Below are 16627 nucleotides of genomic sequence, written 5' to 3'. Positions count from 1 at the left end.
TATTTTATAAAATAATCAATTTTTCTGAAGTCAGCAGAACAAGGGAAAGGAGTTGGCTGTCAGGTGTAGACAACCAAATTCCCAGATCTATTTGTAAAACCGTTCTGTTTTGGAAGTGGCCATTTTAAATTTTAAATTATCATGTAACTATTAATACTAACAAGACTGTAAACACTGCCAGACTACAGCCTAATGACTGTAGTTCAGTGAGTGCACCTAAGCAGAACTTCTCTATACATACACAGTTTGGACGTTCAAGGCATAGAAAAAACGTAGCTGGTCAAGAAGTAGTAATGACATACAGTGCCTTAAAAAAGTATTCATACCCCTTGCAATTTTCCAAATATTGTCATTTTACAATCAAAAACGTAAATGATTGTAACATTATAAGTATCTAAAATAAATATCTAAAAAGTGTGGTGTGCATTTGTATTCAGCCCCCTTTTCACTGATACCCCTAACTAAAATCTAGTGAAACCAATTGCCTTTAGAAGTCACCATAGTAAATAGAGTCCACCTGTGTGTGATTTTATCCCAGTATTAAAAAAAGCTGTTCTGTGAAGCCCTGAGAGGTTTGTTTAGCGAGCCTTAGTTAACAAACAACATCATAAAGGCCAAGGAACACACTAGACAGGTCAGGGATAAAGTTGTGGAGAAGTTTAAAGCAGGATTAGGTTATAAAAAAAAATATCCCAAGCTTTGAACATCTCACGGAGCACTGTTCAATCAATCAACCGAAATAAGAAAGAGTGTGACACAACTGCAAACCTACCAGAACATGGTCGTCCACCTAAACTGACTGCCGGCCAAGGAGCATTAATCAGAAGCAGCCAAGAGGCCCATGGTAACTCTGAAGGAGCTGCAGAGATCCACAGCTCTGGTGGGAGAATCTGTCCACAGGGCAACTATTAGTTGTGCACTTCACAAATCTGGCCTTTATGGAAGAGTGGCAAGAAGAAAGCCATAAGAAGTCCAGTTTTCAGTTTATGAGAAGCCATGTGGGGGACACAGCAAACATGGAAGAAGGTACTCTGGTCAGATGAGACCAAAACTAAACTTTTTGGGCCAAAAGCAAAACGCTATGTGTGGAAGCAAATTAACACTGCACATCACCCTGAACAAATAATCTGCACCATGAAACAGGGTGGTGGCAGCATCATGTCGTGGGGATGCTTTTCTTTAGTAGGGACAGGGAAGCTGGTCAGAGTTGATGGAAAGATGGATAGAGCCAAATATAGGGCAATCTTAGAAGAAAACCTGTTAGAGCCTGAAAAGTCTTGAGACTGGGGTGGAGGTTCACCTTCCAGCAGGATAACGACCCTAAACATACAGCCAGAGCTACAATGGAATGGTTTAGATGAAAAGGACATTCATGTGTTAGAATGGCGCACTCAAAGTCCAGACCTAAAACCAATTGAGAATTTGTGACAAGACTTGAAAATTTCTGTTCACAGATGCTCTCCATCCAATCTGACAGAGCTTGAGCTATTTTGCAAAGAATAATGGGCAAAAATGTTACTCTCTAGATGTTCAAAGCTGGTAGAAACATGCCCAAAAAGACTTGCAGCTGTAATTGCAGCAAAAGGTGGCTCCACAAAGAATTGACTTGGGGGGGGGGGGCTCAATAACAAATGCATGTCATACTTTTCACATATTTATTTGTAAAACATTTTGAAAAACATTTATCGTTTTCCTTCCACTTCTCAATTATGTGTCACTTTGTGTTGGTCTATCACCTAAAACCCAAATAAAATGCATTTACATTTTTGGTTGTAACATGACAAAATGTGGAAAATTTCAAGGGTTATGAATACTTTTTGAAGGCACTGTAAGCACACTATCACGTCAACAGGTTCAACAGAAAAGGATTACATAGGATCCACCTTCCACTAAAAGTTGAAATTTGCCTAAAAGGAAGAGAAGACTTCTGGCTTCACAGCTAAATCTCACAGCTGTTTAACTATTGTAAGCTCTTAGCACATACAATATACAGTAAAACCTTGGATAGCGAGCATAATTCGTTCCAGAAACATGCTTGTAATCCAAAGGACTTGTATATCAAAGCGAATTTCCCCATAAGAAATAATGGAAACTCAAATGATTTGTTCCACAACCTTTTATTCATAAGTCCTTCAGTTTATAGTCCATATAAAAATATTATAGCAATGTGATAGGTTGCGTAACCATAAAATGTCCATCCACAAATGGCAGCCTCCACAAGGGGATTAGAAGCAAAATCCAGCCGAAGCTACAGAGTATAAAAGAAAAGAGAGGCGCCTCTAAGTGTAGCAATATGTTTACTTTTAATGAAGGTGCAACATTTAGCAACAAGGTTGATGATTAAAATAGGCACATGGCACAGGCATCTGGGGTAAAATTGTCCACATAGACCACCCCCGCACCGCCGGCTCTCACCGCTGTCAGTCTGCAATTGTGAATGGGAAGACTACCTTGCAGTAGAGCGATCTGAAAGCCTGGCTTGAACCGCTCGTGGTGCGCAGGGTAGAAGGGACGACATTGATGGCGGTGAGGAGGATGGTCTATGTCATGAGTGCCCAACCTTTTGAAGAGCGAGGGCCACTTAAGTGACTTAGTAACCAGTCGCGGGCCACAATTAGCAGATGACAGTTCTGCATCTACTCTGCGTATGCAAAGTGGACACAAACACAGCCCACTCTACTCTATGGGCCCTCTCATCTGATCAAATGATAGGGGACGGATCCACTTTCTGTTTTTTTTAGCAGATCGGATTGGAAGGAGGCATTTACATCTGCCGCTCTATAGAGGTGAATGGAGGGTCTGATTGGGTCAGACAGATCATGTTAAAGCAGCCTTATGCCACGTACACACGACGAGACTAGGTCCGACAGTCTTCCCAACAGACTTTCGGCAGAGTTCCGGCGGACTTTCTGAATGAACGGACTTGGACACACACAATCACACCAAAGTCCGACAGATTTGAACGTGATGATGTATGTCTGAACTAGAATAAGGAAGTTCATAGCCAGTAGTCAATAGCTGCCCTAGCGTCGGTTTTTGTCCGTCAGACTAGTATATGGATTTCTCGGTCCGGCGGCGTTCCAGTGGGAAAATGTAAAACAAGTTCTATTTCTAAAGTCCGCCTGATTTTTGGCAAGCAAAGGTCCGATGGAGCACACACATGATCGAATTATCCGACAGACTCGTTCCGTCTGACCTTTGCTGTCAAAAAGTCTGGTTGTGTGTATGTGGCATTAGGCTACTTTTACGCTGATGGTCTGTGGTCTACCCGCAACTGTGACTTTTTTGCAGGTTAGCTGAACTTTGCCATATCATATCCTGCAGGTGTGGTGCACTTTCTGAAAGTGCACCAAACCCACAGGTAAAACCAGAAATCTATGGCTCGGTGCAGGTAAGCCACAGGTAGACTGCGCTACACCTGCGGATAAGTTTAAAAGCAGCCCAGTAACCACTGCAGAACAGATATGTCCATATATACACTGTGATTTTAGTAATAAACTTGCTGTCCCAGGCAGAGTGCATTTGGTATCACTCCACCTATGACAGGAGCCAGTGCTATACAGGAAGCATTGGCTTATGCAGCTCTGCTCCGCAGCTGCTTGCTTCCTCTACCGCTGGCTTCATTTACAACACTGATGCTCTGGCATGGCGAGGTAGACAACCTTCAATCTTGGCTTGCCAACCCGCCATCCCAGAGCAGGAGGTCGCGGGCCACATGTGGCTCCCAGGCCACTAGTTGGGCACCCCTGGTCTATGTGGACAGCTTTACCCCAGATGCCTGCATACTTAGATGTGCGTGTTTTAACCACTTGCCGTCCGCCATATAGCAAAATGACGGTGGCAAAGTGGTTTTAATATCCTGACCGGACGTCATATGACGTGATCAGGATATTAAGCCGCTGCGTGTCCCCGGGGGCGCTCATCGCGGCGATCGTTGTTGCGGTGTGTCAGTCCAATCACGGCTGATCACAGTGTAAATAGGAAGAGCCGGTGATCTATCAGATGCGAGTAGAGGAGAGCCGATCAGCTGCTCCTCTGACAGGGGGTGTCTGTGCTGATCGATTATCAGCACAGCCCCCCCCCCCCCTCCCCAAGGATGCCCTCACTGGACCACCAGGGACGCCACCAGACCACCAGGGATGCCCAGCACCAGGTATGCCCCCCTAGACCACCAGGGATGCCAGTCAGTGCCCACAATGGATGCCAATCAATGCCCATAATGGATGCCAATCAGTGCCCACAATGGGCATCACCGATTGCCATGCATTATTGTTTGGCACTGATTGGCATCCATCCCTATACAATACTGTACACTACAATGCCCATCCGTGCCGCCTATCAGTGCCCATCCGTGCCGCCTATCAGTGCCCATCCGTGCCGCCTATCAGTGCCCATCCGTGCCGCCTATCAATGCCCATCCGTGCCGCCTATCAATGCCCATCTATGCTGCCTATCAGTGTCCATCCATGCCGCCTATCAGTGCCCATCCATGCTCATCCGTGCTGCTTATCCATGCCCATCCATGCCACCCATCCATGCTAATCCATGCCACCTATCCATGACAATCCGTGCCACCTATCAGTGCTTATTTGTGCCACCTATCAGTGTCTATCTGTGTCGCATATCAGTGCCACTTCATTGATGCCACATCATTGGTGCCCATCAGTGCTGCCTTATCAGTGCCAGTCACTGCGGCCCCGTCAGTGCCCATCAGTAAAGGAGAAAACTTGCTTATTTACAACGTTTTGTAACTGAAACAAAAAAAATTTTTTTCAAAATGTTCTGCCTTTTTTTTATTTGTTTAGCAGAAAATAAAAATCCCAAAGGTGATCAAATACCACCAAAAGAAAGCTCTATTTGTGGGAACAAAATGATAAAAATTTAGCTTGGATACGGTGTAGCATGACCACACAATTGTCATTCAAAGTGCGACAGAGCTGAAAGCTCAAAATTCATCTGGGCAGGAAGGTGTATAAGTGCCCAGTATTGAAGTGGTTAATCATCAACCATGGGAGTTTCTAAATGTTGTACCTTCATTAACCACTTAAGCCCTGGACCATTTTGCTGGGACTTGGGACCATTGTCATTTATACAGCAAGTCATGCTATATAAATGCACTGATTCCTTTGTACATGACACTGGCAGTGAAGGGGTTAACCAGGAGGTGGCAGTGTAGGGGTTAAGTGTGTCCTAGGGGTGTGTTTCTAACTGTGGGGGCATGGCTGTGTTTTACAGATCACTGATCTCTGCTCCAATCACAGGGAGCAGAGATCAGTGTCACTTGTTGCTAGGCAGAACGGGGAGATGCTGTTTACATCGGCATCTCCCCGTTCTACCTCCCCGTAAGATGATCGTGGGTATCCCCGCGGCGACCCACGGTCAGACTTACTGGGGCGCCGGTGGCACGCGTGCGCACCACCGGAGGCGTGGACATGATGGCACGCCGGCAAATTCAAAGGGATGTACCTGTACACCCATTTGCCTGTCTATGCCATTCTGCCGATGTACATCTTCGTGCGCCGGTCGGGAAGCGGTTAAATGTAACCATATTGCTACACTTAGAAGTGCCTCTCTTCTCTTTTACACTCAGTTGTGACATGACGCTACTTTTATATCAAGACATCGCTTGTATATTGACTCAAAATGTATTTAAAAATTTAGCTTGTCTTGCAAAACGCTCTCAAACCAAGGTTTTACTGTTTATTTGAAATCACCTTACAACCTTTGGTTTGCAAAATGCCTACTTAAAAATACAGTTTAGTTGGCTTTATTCAACATTTCCAGTAATTATAGATAATACATGCCCCTGTATTTATATTTCCACTAGAAGATAAAAACAGAAACAAGAACATCTCATTTTGTTTATCCACTATTCCACTATTGCCATATATTTCTAACAAATGAACAACAAATCTTTTTATACCTTGAAAACTTATGCGGGTTGCTTTAGTGGTGCAATACTGCTTTGTTTTGGTTTTATATCGATTGTAAGGTTATTTCAGTCTTTTTTTTTTTTTTTCTTCTTTTTTTTTATAGTAGTTTGTTGGATTTAAAATAAAGTACATTACTGTAAGAAAGACAAAAATATTAGCGTCATATGGCATGGTTAAGCACAAACAGTAGAGAAAGGGGATGGGAGAAAATGCCAGAACTAAAACTACATAAAACCTTTAACAACAAATACTTACTTTTATTAACCGTCTTCTAAAGTAAAACAGGTGTTTTTTTTTTTTTTAATGCAGAATGCTTCTTAGGTTTTTTTTTTCTATGACAGTGGAGTAATATTACATAATTAATGTACCCAACATTGCATGAAGTCATTGATCTATTTTATTTATCAGGTAGTCTATAATCTTATGGGAAATGCTGTGCAACCTCTGCTAAACTCTGTAAGTGACTCAGTTGAGGCCATTATCATCACAATGCATCAAGAAGACTTCTCAGGGTGAGTATATATGCTTTTAAATTACCCAAAAATGTTTATTCTGTATTCATAATAATAATCATTCATATATACACACACATTTCTTTGTGAATGATCACCTCTACATGTTCTTTAACAGGCTACCATTTACACCAGAAATAGATTTTGAAGTTTTCATCTACTATGCGCCACAGGGCCACCGATAAGGGGGTACTACCGTGCCTTCTGTAGAGGGGCCCGGGCACACAGGATGACAGCAGTGGGATCAATGCAGTGGAACAGGAAGACAATTACAGAACAATGCATTGTGCCTGTGTCTCTCCCTCCAGCAGCTGAAAGACGATTTCTCCCCCTCCCCTTTCAGCTGCTGGAGGGGGAGACACAAACACAGTGCATCATTCTGTGTTTGTCTTCATGTCTCACTGCAGCAATCCCCCTCCCTGTGCTGCCCACATCTGTGTGCCCGAGATGCCCTCACCCCCCCACCCCCACAGCGCTGCCAGCTTTCCTCTCCTGCTGGCTGCTGCGGATACACAGGCGGGTGTAAAGTGGGGGAATGGGTCAGTATGTCAGTATGTCATTTACCTGCCCATTCCTTTTCTGAATTGGACACAATGAGCGATTGGTACTGATCACTTCTGTGGCCACTGATAACTGAGCAAAGTAAACTGTGTTTACTGTACTTCAGTTTATGAATAACCAGCAGCCTCTGTCTCCTGTTAATTTATCTTCAGTGCAGCAGAGGCTACAGTGAAAGGAACTAAAGAATCTGTGTCCTCAATTTATTTCTCCATCTTAAAGGTGAGATGTCAGGCTCCTGATATTTCATCCACCTTGGCAGGTCTTCATATATTTTTTGGATAAACGTTAGTCATGAAAATAGACAAGTCGAGACTGCTTTCCCTTTAAGGTTCTGATCAAGGACAGGTTTTTCGTTTGGATATTAATAACAAATAGGCTGCATCATGGAACATTCCAGTGTAAAAAAAAAAAAAAAAAAAAGTCCTACATTTTATTGAAGTTTAAAAACACAGCCCTGCAGGAAAAGCTGCTGTTTTTCAGAATAAATCTCCCTTAGTCATCAGTTTTTCATTCCACAGATCACATTCAAATTTGAATGTTGTGGATAAAGCAGAGTACTGGACATTTTTTACTGATGTTAACTGCGGCAATAGTAGTGGAGTTTTGTATGACTTTATGACATAAAATGACACCAAATTATTATTAATGTACATATAGTGTAATGTCATCTCTTGGATGAGTTGTAGTGTGGAGTAACTAACTATCATGTAGGTCTAGACTCAACAGATGGGATATCATATATGTCATTTATAGAATGTGTGTGTGGATGGGTGTTAGTGTTTATATATACACACATCTGAATATTCTTTTGATTCATATTTTATTCATGTACATATTAAGAGGAAGAATATTGTGTGACAGTGGGAGGTTGTGATGGTTTAATATTTTGTAAGCAAACCTGTCTTGTGCATGTGCATCCCTGTTTATAGTTTTTAAATATCTTTATTGTTGGGTAATGATCAAGTACTTTGTGTTAGCCACCATAGTTTATGCTTATTTGGTTTGTACTAGGGCTACTTTTGGGCAATGTTGGGACTTTGTTGGACCAGGTAGTAGCAATGTTTTTGGAAGTCAGAACAAACTCGCATTCTCCTTATGTACATGCTACTTCACGTCCATGAAGGAGAGATCAAGTGACAGCTTCCATATTTTTCTCTGGCTATTGCACTTTTGTGAGCCCACCCAGTTGTGTGACAATAGAGAATTAATATTCCTTATTGTCTTCCTGATTCTCATTCCAGCCAATTGGGAAGCGGGTCCTGAGACCCGATTGGACAGGGAGTCTCAGGATCCACTTCTTGATTGGCTGGGAGGAGAAGCAATGGCCCTGACTCTTTCCTGAGCGAAGAGCAGCATCAACCTCCTAAGGTAAGGCCACTGATCACCACTGTCCGTTTTCCGCAGGGGTGGGGGGGAGACTGATTGCTGCCATCCGTCTCCCATGTGGGGGGGGGGGGGGGTGTGACTGATTGCCACCGTAGTGAGGAATGTTTTGATGTTGATTTTATAACATAGGTGTGGGTTCTAGCTTTTGTTTTTTATTATCTTGCACACTGCGATGCGTTGATCCCCATGTCTCTGGCTAGTGCACTTTTGTGGAGCTGGATGCAGGTCGGATCATACCCACAGTATGTGTTTGATAACATTTGTACCGGGATTTTGGAGCTGGTTTTTACTTAAAACCTGTCTCAGTGTAGTAGGATATGGACCCATTGCCTGTTATGGAAAGCAGCTGTCATTAAACTTTAAAAACAGCATTTGAGACATGGGTCCACTGGATAATGATTAACTCTGATTTTAGTGTGAAATGCATCTACCTGCTTGTCCCTTCACTGTATCTACACCACCTGTCTATTGGTTTTAAAGTTTATGCTGAATAAAGTAGATAGTTGATGTGCAGCCGTCTGGATTTTCTTTGCTTCATAGTGGAATTGCCACTTTGTTATCATACCTTCTGCCTTCACTTTCAAAGCTCCTTTATATGTATTATGTTATATGGCTATGCAGGTAAGCTCATGCAATATTTCTCACATTTATGTATGTTTAATTGTGTTTTATGCTGTTTGCACTGAGATCAGAGGTAACAAAGAAAAGGGTTAGATGGCATTCTAGTTGCAGTTTCTATTCTTAGTATAAAGTTGTACCTTTTTATTTTTCCATTAGGAACGTGCAGAACACAGGAAAACCAGATATTCCTTGCTCCTTGTACATGAGGGAATTGCAGGGTTTTATCACAAGAGTAATGAGTGACTATTTTCGACATTTTGAATGCTCTGATTTTGTGTACGACAATACTGAAGCAATTGCTCAAAGAGCAATAGAGCTTTTCATACGCAATGCAAGTCTGCTGCGGCCACTGGGTGAAGGAGGGAAGATGAGGCTGGCTGCTGACTTTGCCCAGGTAAGAGTATGTGCTTTAAAGATAACCTAATTACTGAATTTTTTAATAGATTGCTATTGGCTAGCAATAATTCTAGTAAATGTATTCAATTAATCCAGTTTGCTAATTGTAAATACAATGTATGATTCTATTGACAGCATTTGGAGAAAAAAAAATGATAGACTAGATTGTGACTTTCTAAAATGTGTCTTCTTCCAAAAAGTAAAACGTAGTAATTCTAAAATATGGACATGCGTGACACTTTTTGTGCCATGTGAGGCAGGTCATTGATTGTGGTTGACAGATTGACATCATGTGGGCAGAATAAGGAAGAAAGCAAGCAAAGGGGATGTGCTCCTCTATCAATCATCAAACCCTTGATCCACCCCACATGACGTGCAGGAAAATCACGTACGGGGAACAGAGAGATCACACCTTCATGATATTGATTTTAAAGCATACGCAGACAGAGTGTCAATGGAGAGCACTGAGGATCACCTGCAATAGCGTTACCATTTTGCATAGAGGGCCTTGTGGAGCTGGCAGAATCTAGGTAATTACAGAATGGACTTGGGAAAGAATAGGATAGTAAACAGTTAGAAATTTTACTTTTACAGCTGATATTGAATTTTCATCTCTTGGGTTTGCCGCACCTTAGCAACCCATTGTTAATTAATAATGGCACCCTGATTTGTGACGTGAATTACTTCTAATAATCTTTTGATTTGAAATGTGCCTGCCTAACACTATTACAAAGATTAGTTATGTTTGAAATTTCAAAACTATGTTTTACTAAATCTAAAGGCTTGAATATTTTAGTCACTTAGGCAAAAAAGAAAATAGATTTAAAGCGGAGTTCCACCCAAATGTGGAAGCTCCGCTTATCTGCTTCCTCCCCTCTCCGAGGTATCCGCTCCCACTTCCATGTAAGGGTACGGCAGCAACCTACGTCATTTGTGGCCCCTCTTCCTTGCCCCCGCCTCACCTTCTTGGAGAAACACACAGGTCCCAGAAGACAGCAGGACTATTCAGAAAGCGTTGCGCAACTTGCGCATGCACAGTGGGAAACCGGCTGTGAAGCCACAAGGCTTCACTTCCTGTTTCCCTTAGTAAGGATGCCGACACCTGCACATGGAGCTGATGGACGGGTCACTTTGGGTGCCGACATTGCGGGCTCCCTGGACAGGTAAGTGTCCTTATATTAAAAGTCAGCAGCTACAGTATTTGTAGCTGCTGACTTTTAATTTTTTTTTTCTCCCCCAGACTGGAACTCCGTTGTAAACTCTAACAATAAAGTTATTTTATTTACTCCCTTTTGGTCTGTTATGTATACACCATTGAAAGTTTTTGTTACATCTGTTCAAGTGTAAAGATATACTTGTTAGCCATGATTGAAATCCTGTGAGATAGCTTAATGCCTCTGCTGACAGTTATCAGTTACTATTGTCCTAGCTCTCTCTGTGAACTACAAAACACTAACCCACAGTTGTTATGGAGAGGAGGGGGGTGTTCATAAGTAATTTCCTAGGATGACGCTGCTTTTCCTTAGGCACAGGACTTCTTTTCATAACTTAAAGGAGAAGTATAACCATTGGTCTTTTGGCTATACTTCTCCTATGGATCACAGGAGTGCAGTTCATTCTGTGATCAGTTTTCAGCCAACAGCAGGCTGCAGTCACAGAGCCAGTCCAGGCTCCATATGGTCGGATCCACCTAGAACCCTGGATCTACAGCTGGCTCAGCCTCTCAGTGACAAACTGAGAGCCTAAACCAGCCCCTGGGTGAGTCAGAGCAAAGAGCCAGTTCCTGGATCTCTGCTTACAGAATGCTGAGAACTGAGAGATCAGTGGTGTTTAATCGTTCCATTCTCAGTGAAGGAGCAGCGGGGGACAGATGTAGAATTGGATCCATGCTGTATCCACCTAGGAGACTATAAATGTTTTTTTTTGTTTTTGTTTTCTAAATTCCATACTTCTCTTTTAATTTGCTGCATAAAAAATGACAAACATTTCCCACAAAACTAAGTAGAAATGTGTTTTTATGAATGCCACCGGATTACTGGATGACTTAAGGTTTAGAAATTAAAATAACATACTTTTTTCAGCTAGAGATGAGCATATTGATTCACAAATCTTTCATATTCATCACATCAGGTTACAGTTTGCAAATTTGCAGTCCACCTGAGCATGCATATACTGATTTGTCTGATCTACAGAGAATCCTGTAATTTATCAATTTGAAAGATAGAATTTTGTGCAGTGCATGATTCCTCCTAGAGTGAAAAAATCTGCCTGCACAATTTCAGGAAAATAAATAAGGTATATTTTAGTAGAAAATGAATGCACATATTTCCTTCTGCAAGCATATAATGAATAAACATTTTTTTTTAATAGGCGGGCATTTAGTTCACAGTGAACATAAAAAATGCATCCCCTCGTCACCTGAATTAAGGTCCTATATATTAGTATACAATTATTGACCTTTATTGATATTGCAACATTTTATTAGCAACTTAGTGTATCCACAAATTAATCTCTTCCGTTGAACTTGATGTCTGACTCACCCCTATTATACAAGATTGCTGTAAATTTTTCTCCTTTTTGTCTCATAAGTTTGCAAAATCGACTTTGCTGCTATCCTCTACAGTCTAGCATAATGGTAATCGCTGTTTTAGAGGGAAATCAGTCATTTGGCCAATCTAAGTTGTTCCATACAGCTAAATCCTTTACAAAGATGAATTGTCTATCTATAAACTAGGGTCATTTTCTCTTTTTATTTTGCACCAAAATATTTTAGAATTAAATTATTTTTACCTACTTATTTTTTGCCTTTACTTTTTACATGATGCTGTCATTTATATATGGTATTGGAATCCTGCCATAAAATACTGTAAATATATTCTCCAGTGTATCCAACAACAGAGTATTTAATTTGCTTTCCCCTATTCTTCCTCTCGGAGGTATTGTCTGGTCTGATGTCATTTTTATTCTCTTAATCTAGGCACAATTACCAGAGAATGTCACCTTGAAAAGCTACTTTACAAACCGATTGTTGTAGTTGTAGTTACAGGCAAAATATATCTTGTAATTTAATTACCATTATTAATTATATTGGATAAAAAATTAAGTCAATTTGAGGACATTAATTAACCTAAATTAATGATTTATTATGGAAATATTTTTTTGTTTTGTTTTTCATTTGACAGACTTCTCTGCTAGGTTTTATCATTGTGTCACTGTTGGGAAGATTCCCATCCTCTCCAAATGACAATGCTATCACTGGCAGAGGAAGGGGGAGAAAATCTCTGTAAGGCCCCTTTCACACTTGTGCGACTTGGGACTGCAAAGTTTCATGACAAGTCGTTCCCCATGATTTCCAATGATGACCATTCATATCGTGCCGACTTCAGAGTAGTCCCTGTACTACATTGGTCCGACTTTCATGCGAGTTGAGGTCCATATACCTCAAGTTTACCCAGGCATTCCCTGAAATCGTGGCAAAATCATGTGAAGTTGAAGTCACGGTAGTGTGAAAGGGGCCTTAGGGGGACACAAACAGCAATATAGAGGTTCTAGTCTTCCCCACTCAACGAAAAAAAAAAGTTTTTTTATTACTGCAGTGTTTTTTTTTTTTTAGAGAGATTCTTCTTCTCCCAAGTAAAACCTCACAAACGTTCTTTTCCTTCACTCCACTTTTATGAAGTGTGTTCAGAAATGGTATGCTAGTGACAACATATAAATGATCAAAAGTGTGTTTTAGATTGCTGTTGTTTAAATCCTAAGTAATGGTTATTGGCTACCTCAAACCTCGTTACTTTTTCTTTTGTGTTAAAAAGTTCTCAACCATGTCTCCAGGGCATCTTTTGTGCCAGTACATTTCTTTGGTGTCACGTACCAGACTGGAGGCTGAGGTGACGAGAGGGCTCCCCTTGCAGCTGAGTGCAGAGTACCCCTGGAGTTGGAGGCAGAGGGTGCTATGCCCAGAGATGCACGGGTTGTCTGCAGATGAAGTTGCCTGATAGTTCCAGATGTGGCACATCCTGGAGCAGAGAAGGTAGTCACAGCCAGTGATTTTCTGGAGATGGCGGATCTTGACAGAAACGTCAGAAGCCAGGCCGAGGGTCAAACATCGGAAGTCGGTCAAGAGTAGAGGCAGGAAGCGTAGTCGAGATCAAGCCAGGGTCAAACACAGGATGTCAATGTGGAACAGGCAGAAGCAGGTCTGTGAAGCAAGCCAGGTTCAGAGCCAGGAGAGTAGCCAGAGCAGGTCCGGGTAAGCCGGGTCTGTAACAAGTAATCTAAACAAGAGCACAGGATACAAGGCTGACGATAATCCAGCAATTTGTGAGAGCCACTAGTGTCCTTATATAGGCCAGTAAACACTGGTGATTAGCATGTTTCTTGTACGCACGTTCGCCGTTGCGTGCCGTTCACTAATGCGCATGGGCGAATATGGGCAGCCATATTGGCTATTGGCATTTCTCCCAGTTCTTCTCCGGATTCTTCCTTTACATTTGGACTGCTGCTCTGCATGCCATTAACAATCAACCAGTCCTCTACATCATGACCGGGACCATAAAAAGACTGTTTCATAAAGGAATTTATTCTTGATAGACATCCTTCTCCCACAATATCTACAGACTCTTCACCCCAGTTACTGTTGTTGAGTATTACCATTATCTCTTGTGTCTTTCCCTTGTCCTTTTAGATTGTAGGGTATTTTGGATGAAGTTCTTATTTTTACTGGTCAACTGTATATTCAATGATGTTTGAAGGCCCTGAACAAATTACTTTGTAAAATGTTACAAAAATTATTGTCACTGTATAGATCAATAATTGTTATAATAAGGGCCATCTTTATTTTTTTCAGTATCATCTTTCACCCTGACCAAACGGATATCGGTCAGCTGGAAAATAGGGAATACTATTGACAGATCATTACTAAGTTAGCAAAATCTTCCTCATTAATCTAAAACTCCATTCCTACAAAGCCATATACAGAAGTACTCTCTGGTTCTGTTTTTAGTACAATTATGATGGCGCTGTGCCACCATTTAAAATAAATAATTTTGACAGTATTCGTGAATATCTGTACATAAAATAGAGGCATTTTGTCTTCCATCAGAAAGCATAAAAGTCACTTCTCAGTAGGATATTCTGTGTGTCTGTCCATAAATTGAACCCAGGTCTGTCTTTACTGTATTTGTTTCACTTGTAACCTTTTTACAGCGTTTAATCAGTCTGACCTGCATTCTGTGGGTTAATCAAAAATTCTTTGACATTTATCTGACATTTTAATTTACACTAAATGAAACCACAACGGTTTAGCCTGTTCATTATAAAACCATCTGTCAAATAGCAAGAAGATAAAATCCTATTATTGGTTAACAGACAGTTGAGTAGCCCTGAAAACAGTCATAACATATACACCTAACTTTCTTTGTGAAAAAAACACTGGGTGTGATGTTGTTCTGTGCCCATCAGGTTGTTTGCACCATCATGTCCACAAATGGGGGTGACCCTGTAAGGTAAACTCATAGGCAATAGATACCGAGTAGATTTAGTGTAATTGACTGTAACCTTGTCCTCCTTTTGTATCACTCCCTTATACCTTAATACAGGGGGGTCAAGCTCAATTGCATCACAGGCTGTATCAGCATTACGGTTGCCCTCAAAGGGCTGGTTGTACCTCTTAGCCTCCGTACACACGGTCGGACATTCAAGGGAAAATGCCCGATCGGACCGTGTTGTCGGATAATCCAACCGTGTGCGGACTCCATCAGACTTTTTCCATCGGAATGTCCGACCAACAAAGTTTAAGAGCCGGATATAAAATTTTCCGACAACATGATCCGATCGAACTTTGTTCGATCAGAATTCTCTACAAACATTCGGACAAAGTGCCACGCATGCTCAGATCAAATTACGAGACCAAAGCTATTGGCTACTAGCCTGAACGTAGTCCCGTCGTAACGAACAAACGTCATCACATTCCGAACGATCGGATTTTCCAACAACTTTGTCTGTTTCTGACAAAATCCGACGGATTTTGTGGTCGGAATGTCCGACCATGTGTACAAGGGCTAAGACTATATAAATGTCTACTCTTTATCATATTAAATAAATGCCTCTGCATTTGATTATTACTGGTTTTAGTAGTAACTTAAGACTTGAGCTGTGAAGGGCAGGTGCAGGCCGGCATGGAACCCAATCACACTCCTGTGGCAGATGCAAGTCTGAAGTGAGGGTCAAACACTGCTGGAATCATCCACAACAAAGTATTTTGAGAAAATGGTGCGTTTATTCCAACATACATCATACCACGATAGACATAATTGCACAAAAAATCCCCTAGATCAGAAAAAAATTAATGCATAAATAAAAACAATATATGAATAAATAAATGAATATCTGTGCATATAAAGTTACTAAAGAGGATTTTATACGCACAATTTTATATTTATTTATATATTGTTTTTATTTATGTATTATTTTTTGTGCAATTATGTCTATCATGGTATGTTGTATGTTGGAATAAGCGTGCCATTTTCTCAAAATACTATGTCATCTAATGTTTAAGACCATTTTAATGGTGCAGCTGTTTTTTTTACACTTTTTATCTTCACACTGTTCACATGCATAGCAGCACTTTAGTAATATCTACTAATATATTTACTATCTCCGAGATAGTAAATCTCGGAGACTGCTCAGACAGAGCATAGTTCTTTCATGGTGTTCTGTCTGAGCAGACTCCAATAAAGTTTGTTGTGGATGATACCAGCGGTGTGCGACCCTCATTTTCAACTGGCATAGAATTGTATTATTCTGATAATACTTATAAGCAGATGTCCAGAGCACCCCAACGCCCCTTACCTCAGATGTCAAGATCCACCCACCCAACCATCAAAACTCAAGAGTATCCCACCCTTCCTCACTCTACAGTGCACCCCCTTTACCTTGTGCTTCTGCTGAGAAGAAGCAGGGAGCAGAGTTGGAAAGCAGAAAGTGCAGGATCTGGAGGAGGACCAGAGGAGGGCTGAAGTCAGCTGCTAGAGTCTGCTGAATGCTCAGACCAGGGTAAGTGGGGAGAGTAAAGATGAGCTCAGGCGTGTTCGCATCCTCCACATGCAGAGCCCGCCAGGAAGTCTGTGCAGCGCTGCGCTAATCACAGGCAGTGAGACATTGCCCCGATGCACGGCTGCAGAGATTGGGCAATGTTTCACTGCCTGTGATTAGCGCAAC

General features: G+C 41.5%; 1 protein-coding gene across 1 annotated transcript in view; it reads left to right on the top strand.

Annotated features, from left to right (window-relative positions):
• COG5 (component of oligomeric golgi complex 5) overlaps window positions 1-16627 on the top strand; it is a 485726-nt gene that overhangs the window by 419118 nt on the left and 49981 nt on the right. The window contains exons 17-18 of the mRNA XM_077472430.1: window positions 6342-6445; window positions 9170-9407. Of these exons, the coding sequence (XP_077328556.1) occupies window positions 6342-6445; window positions 9170-9407 (342 nt within the window). The remainder of the gene's footprint in view (window positions 1-6341; window positions 6446-9169; window positions 9408-16627) is intronic.

The sequence above is a fragment of the Lithobates pipiens genome, unplaced genomic scaffold, assembly GCF_037356315.1.
Source record: "Lithobates pipiens isolate NorthernLeopardFrog02 unplaced genomic scaffold, aLitPip1_a1.2 Scaffold_8, whole genome shotgun sequence".
Taxonomy (NCBI): Eukaryota; Metazoa; Chordata; class Amphibia; order Anura; family Ranidae; genus Lithobates; species Lithobates pipiens.
The sequence above is the reverse complement of the archived record's forward strand: the minus strand, read 5'-3'. Positions and strand labels throughout refer to the sequence as shown.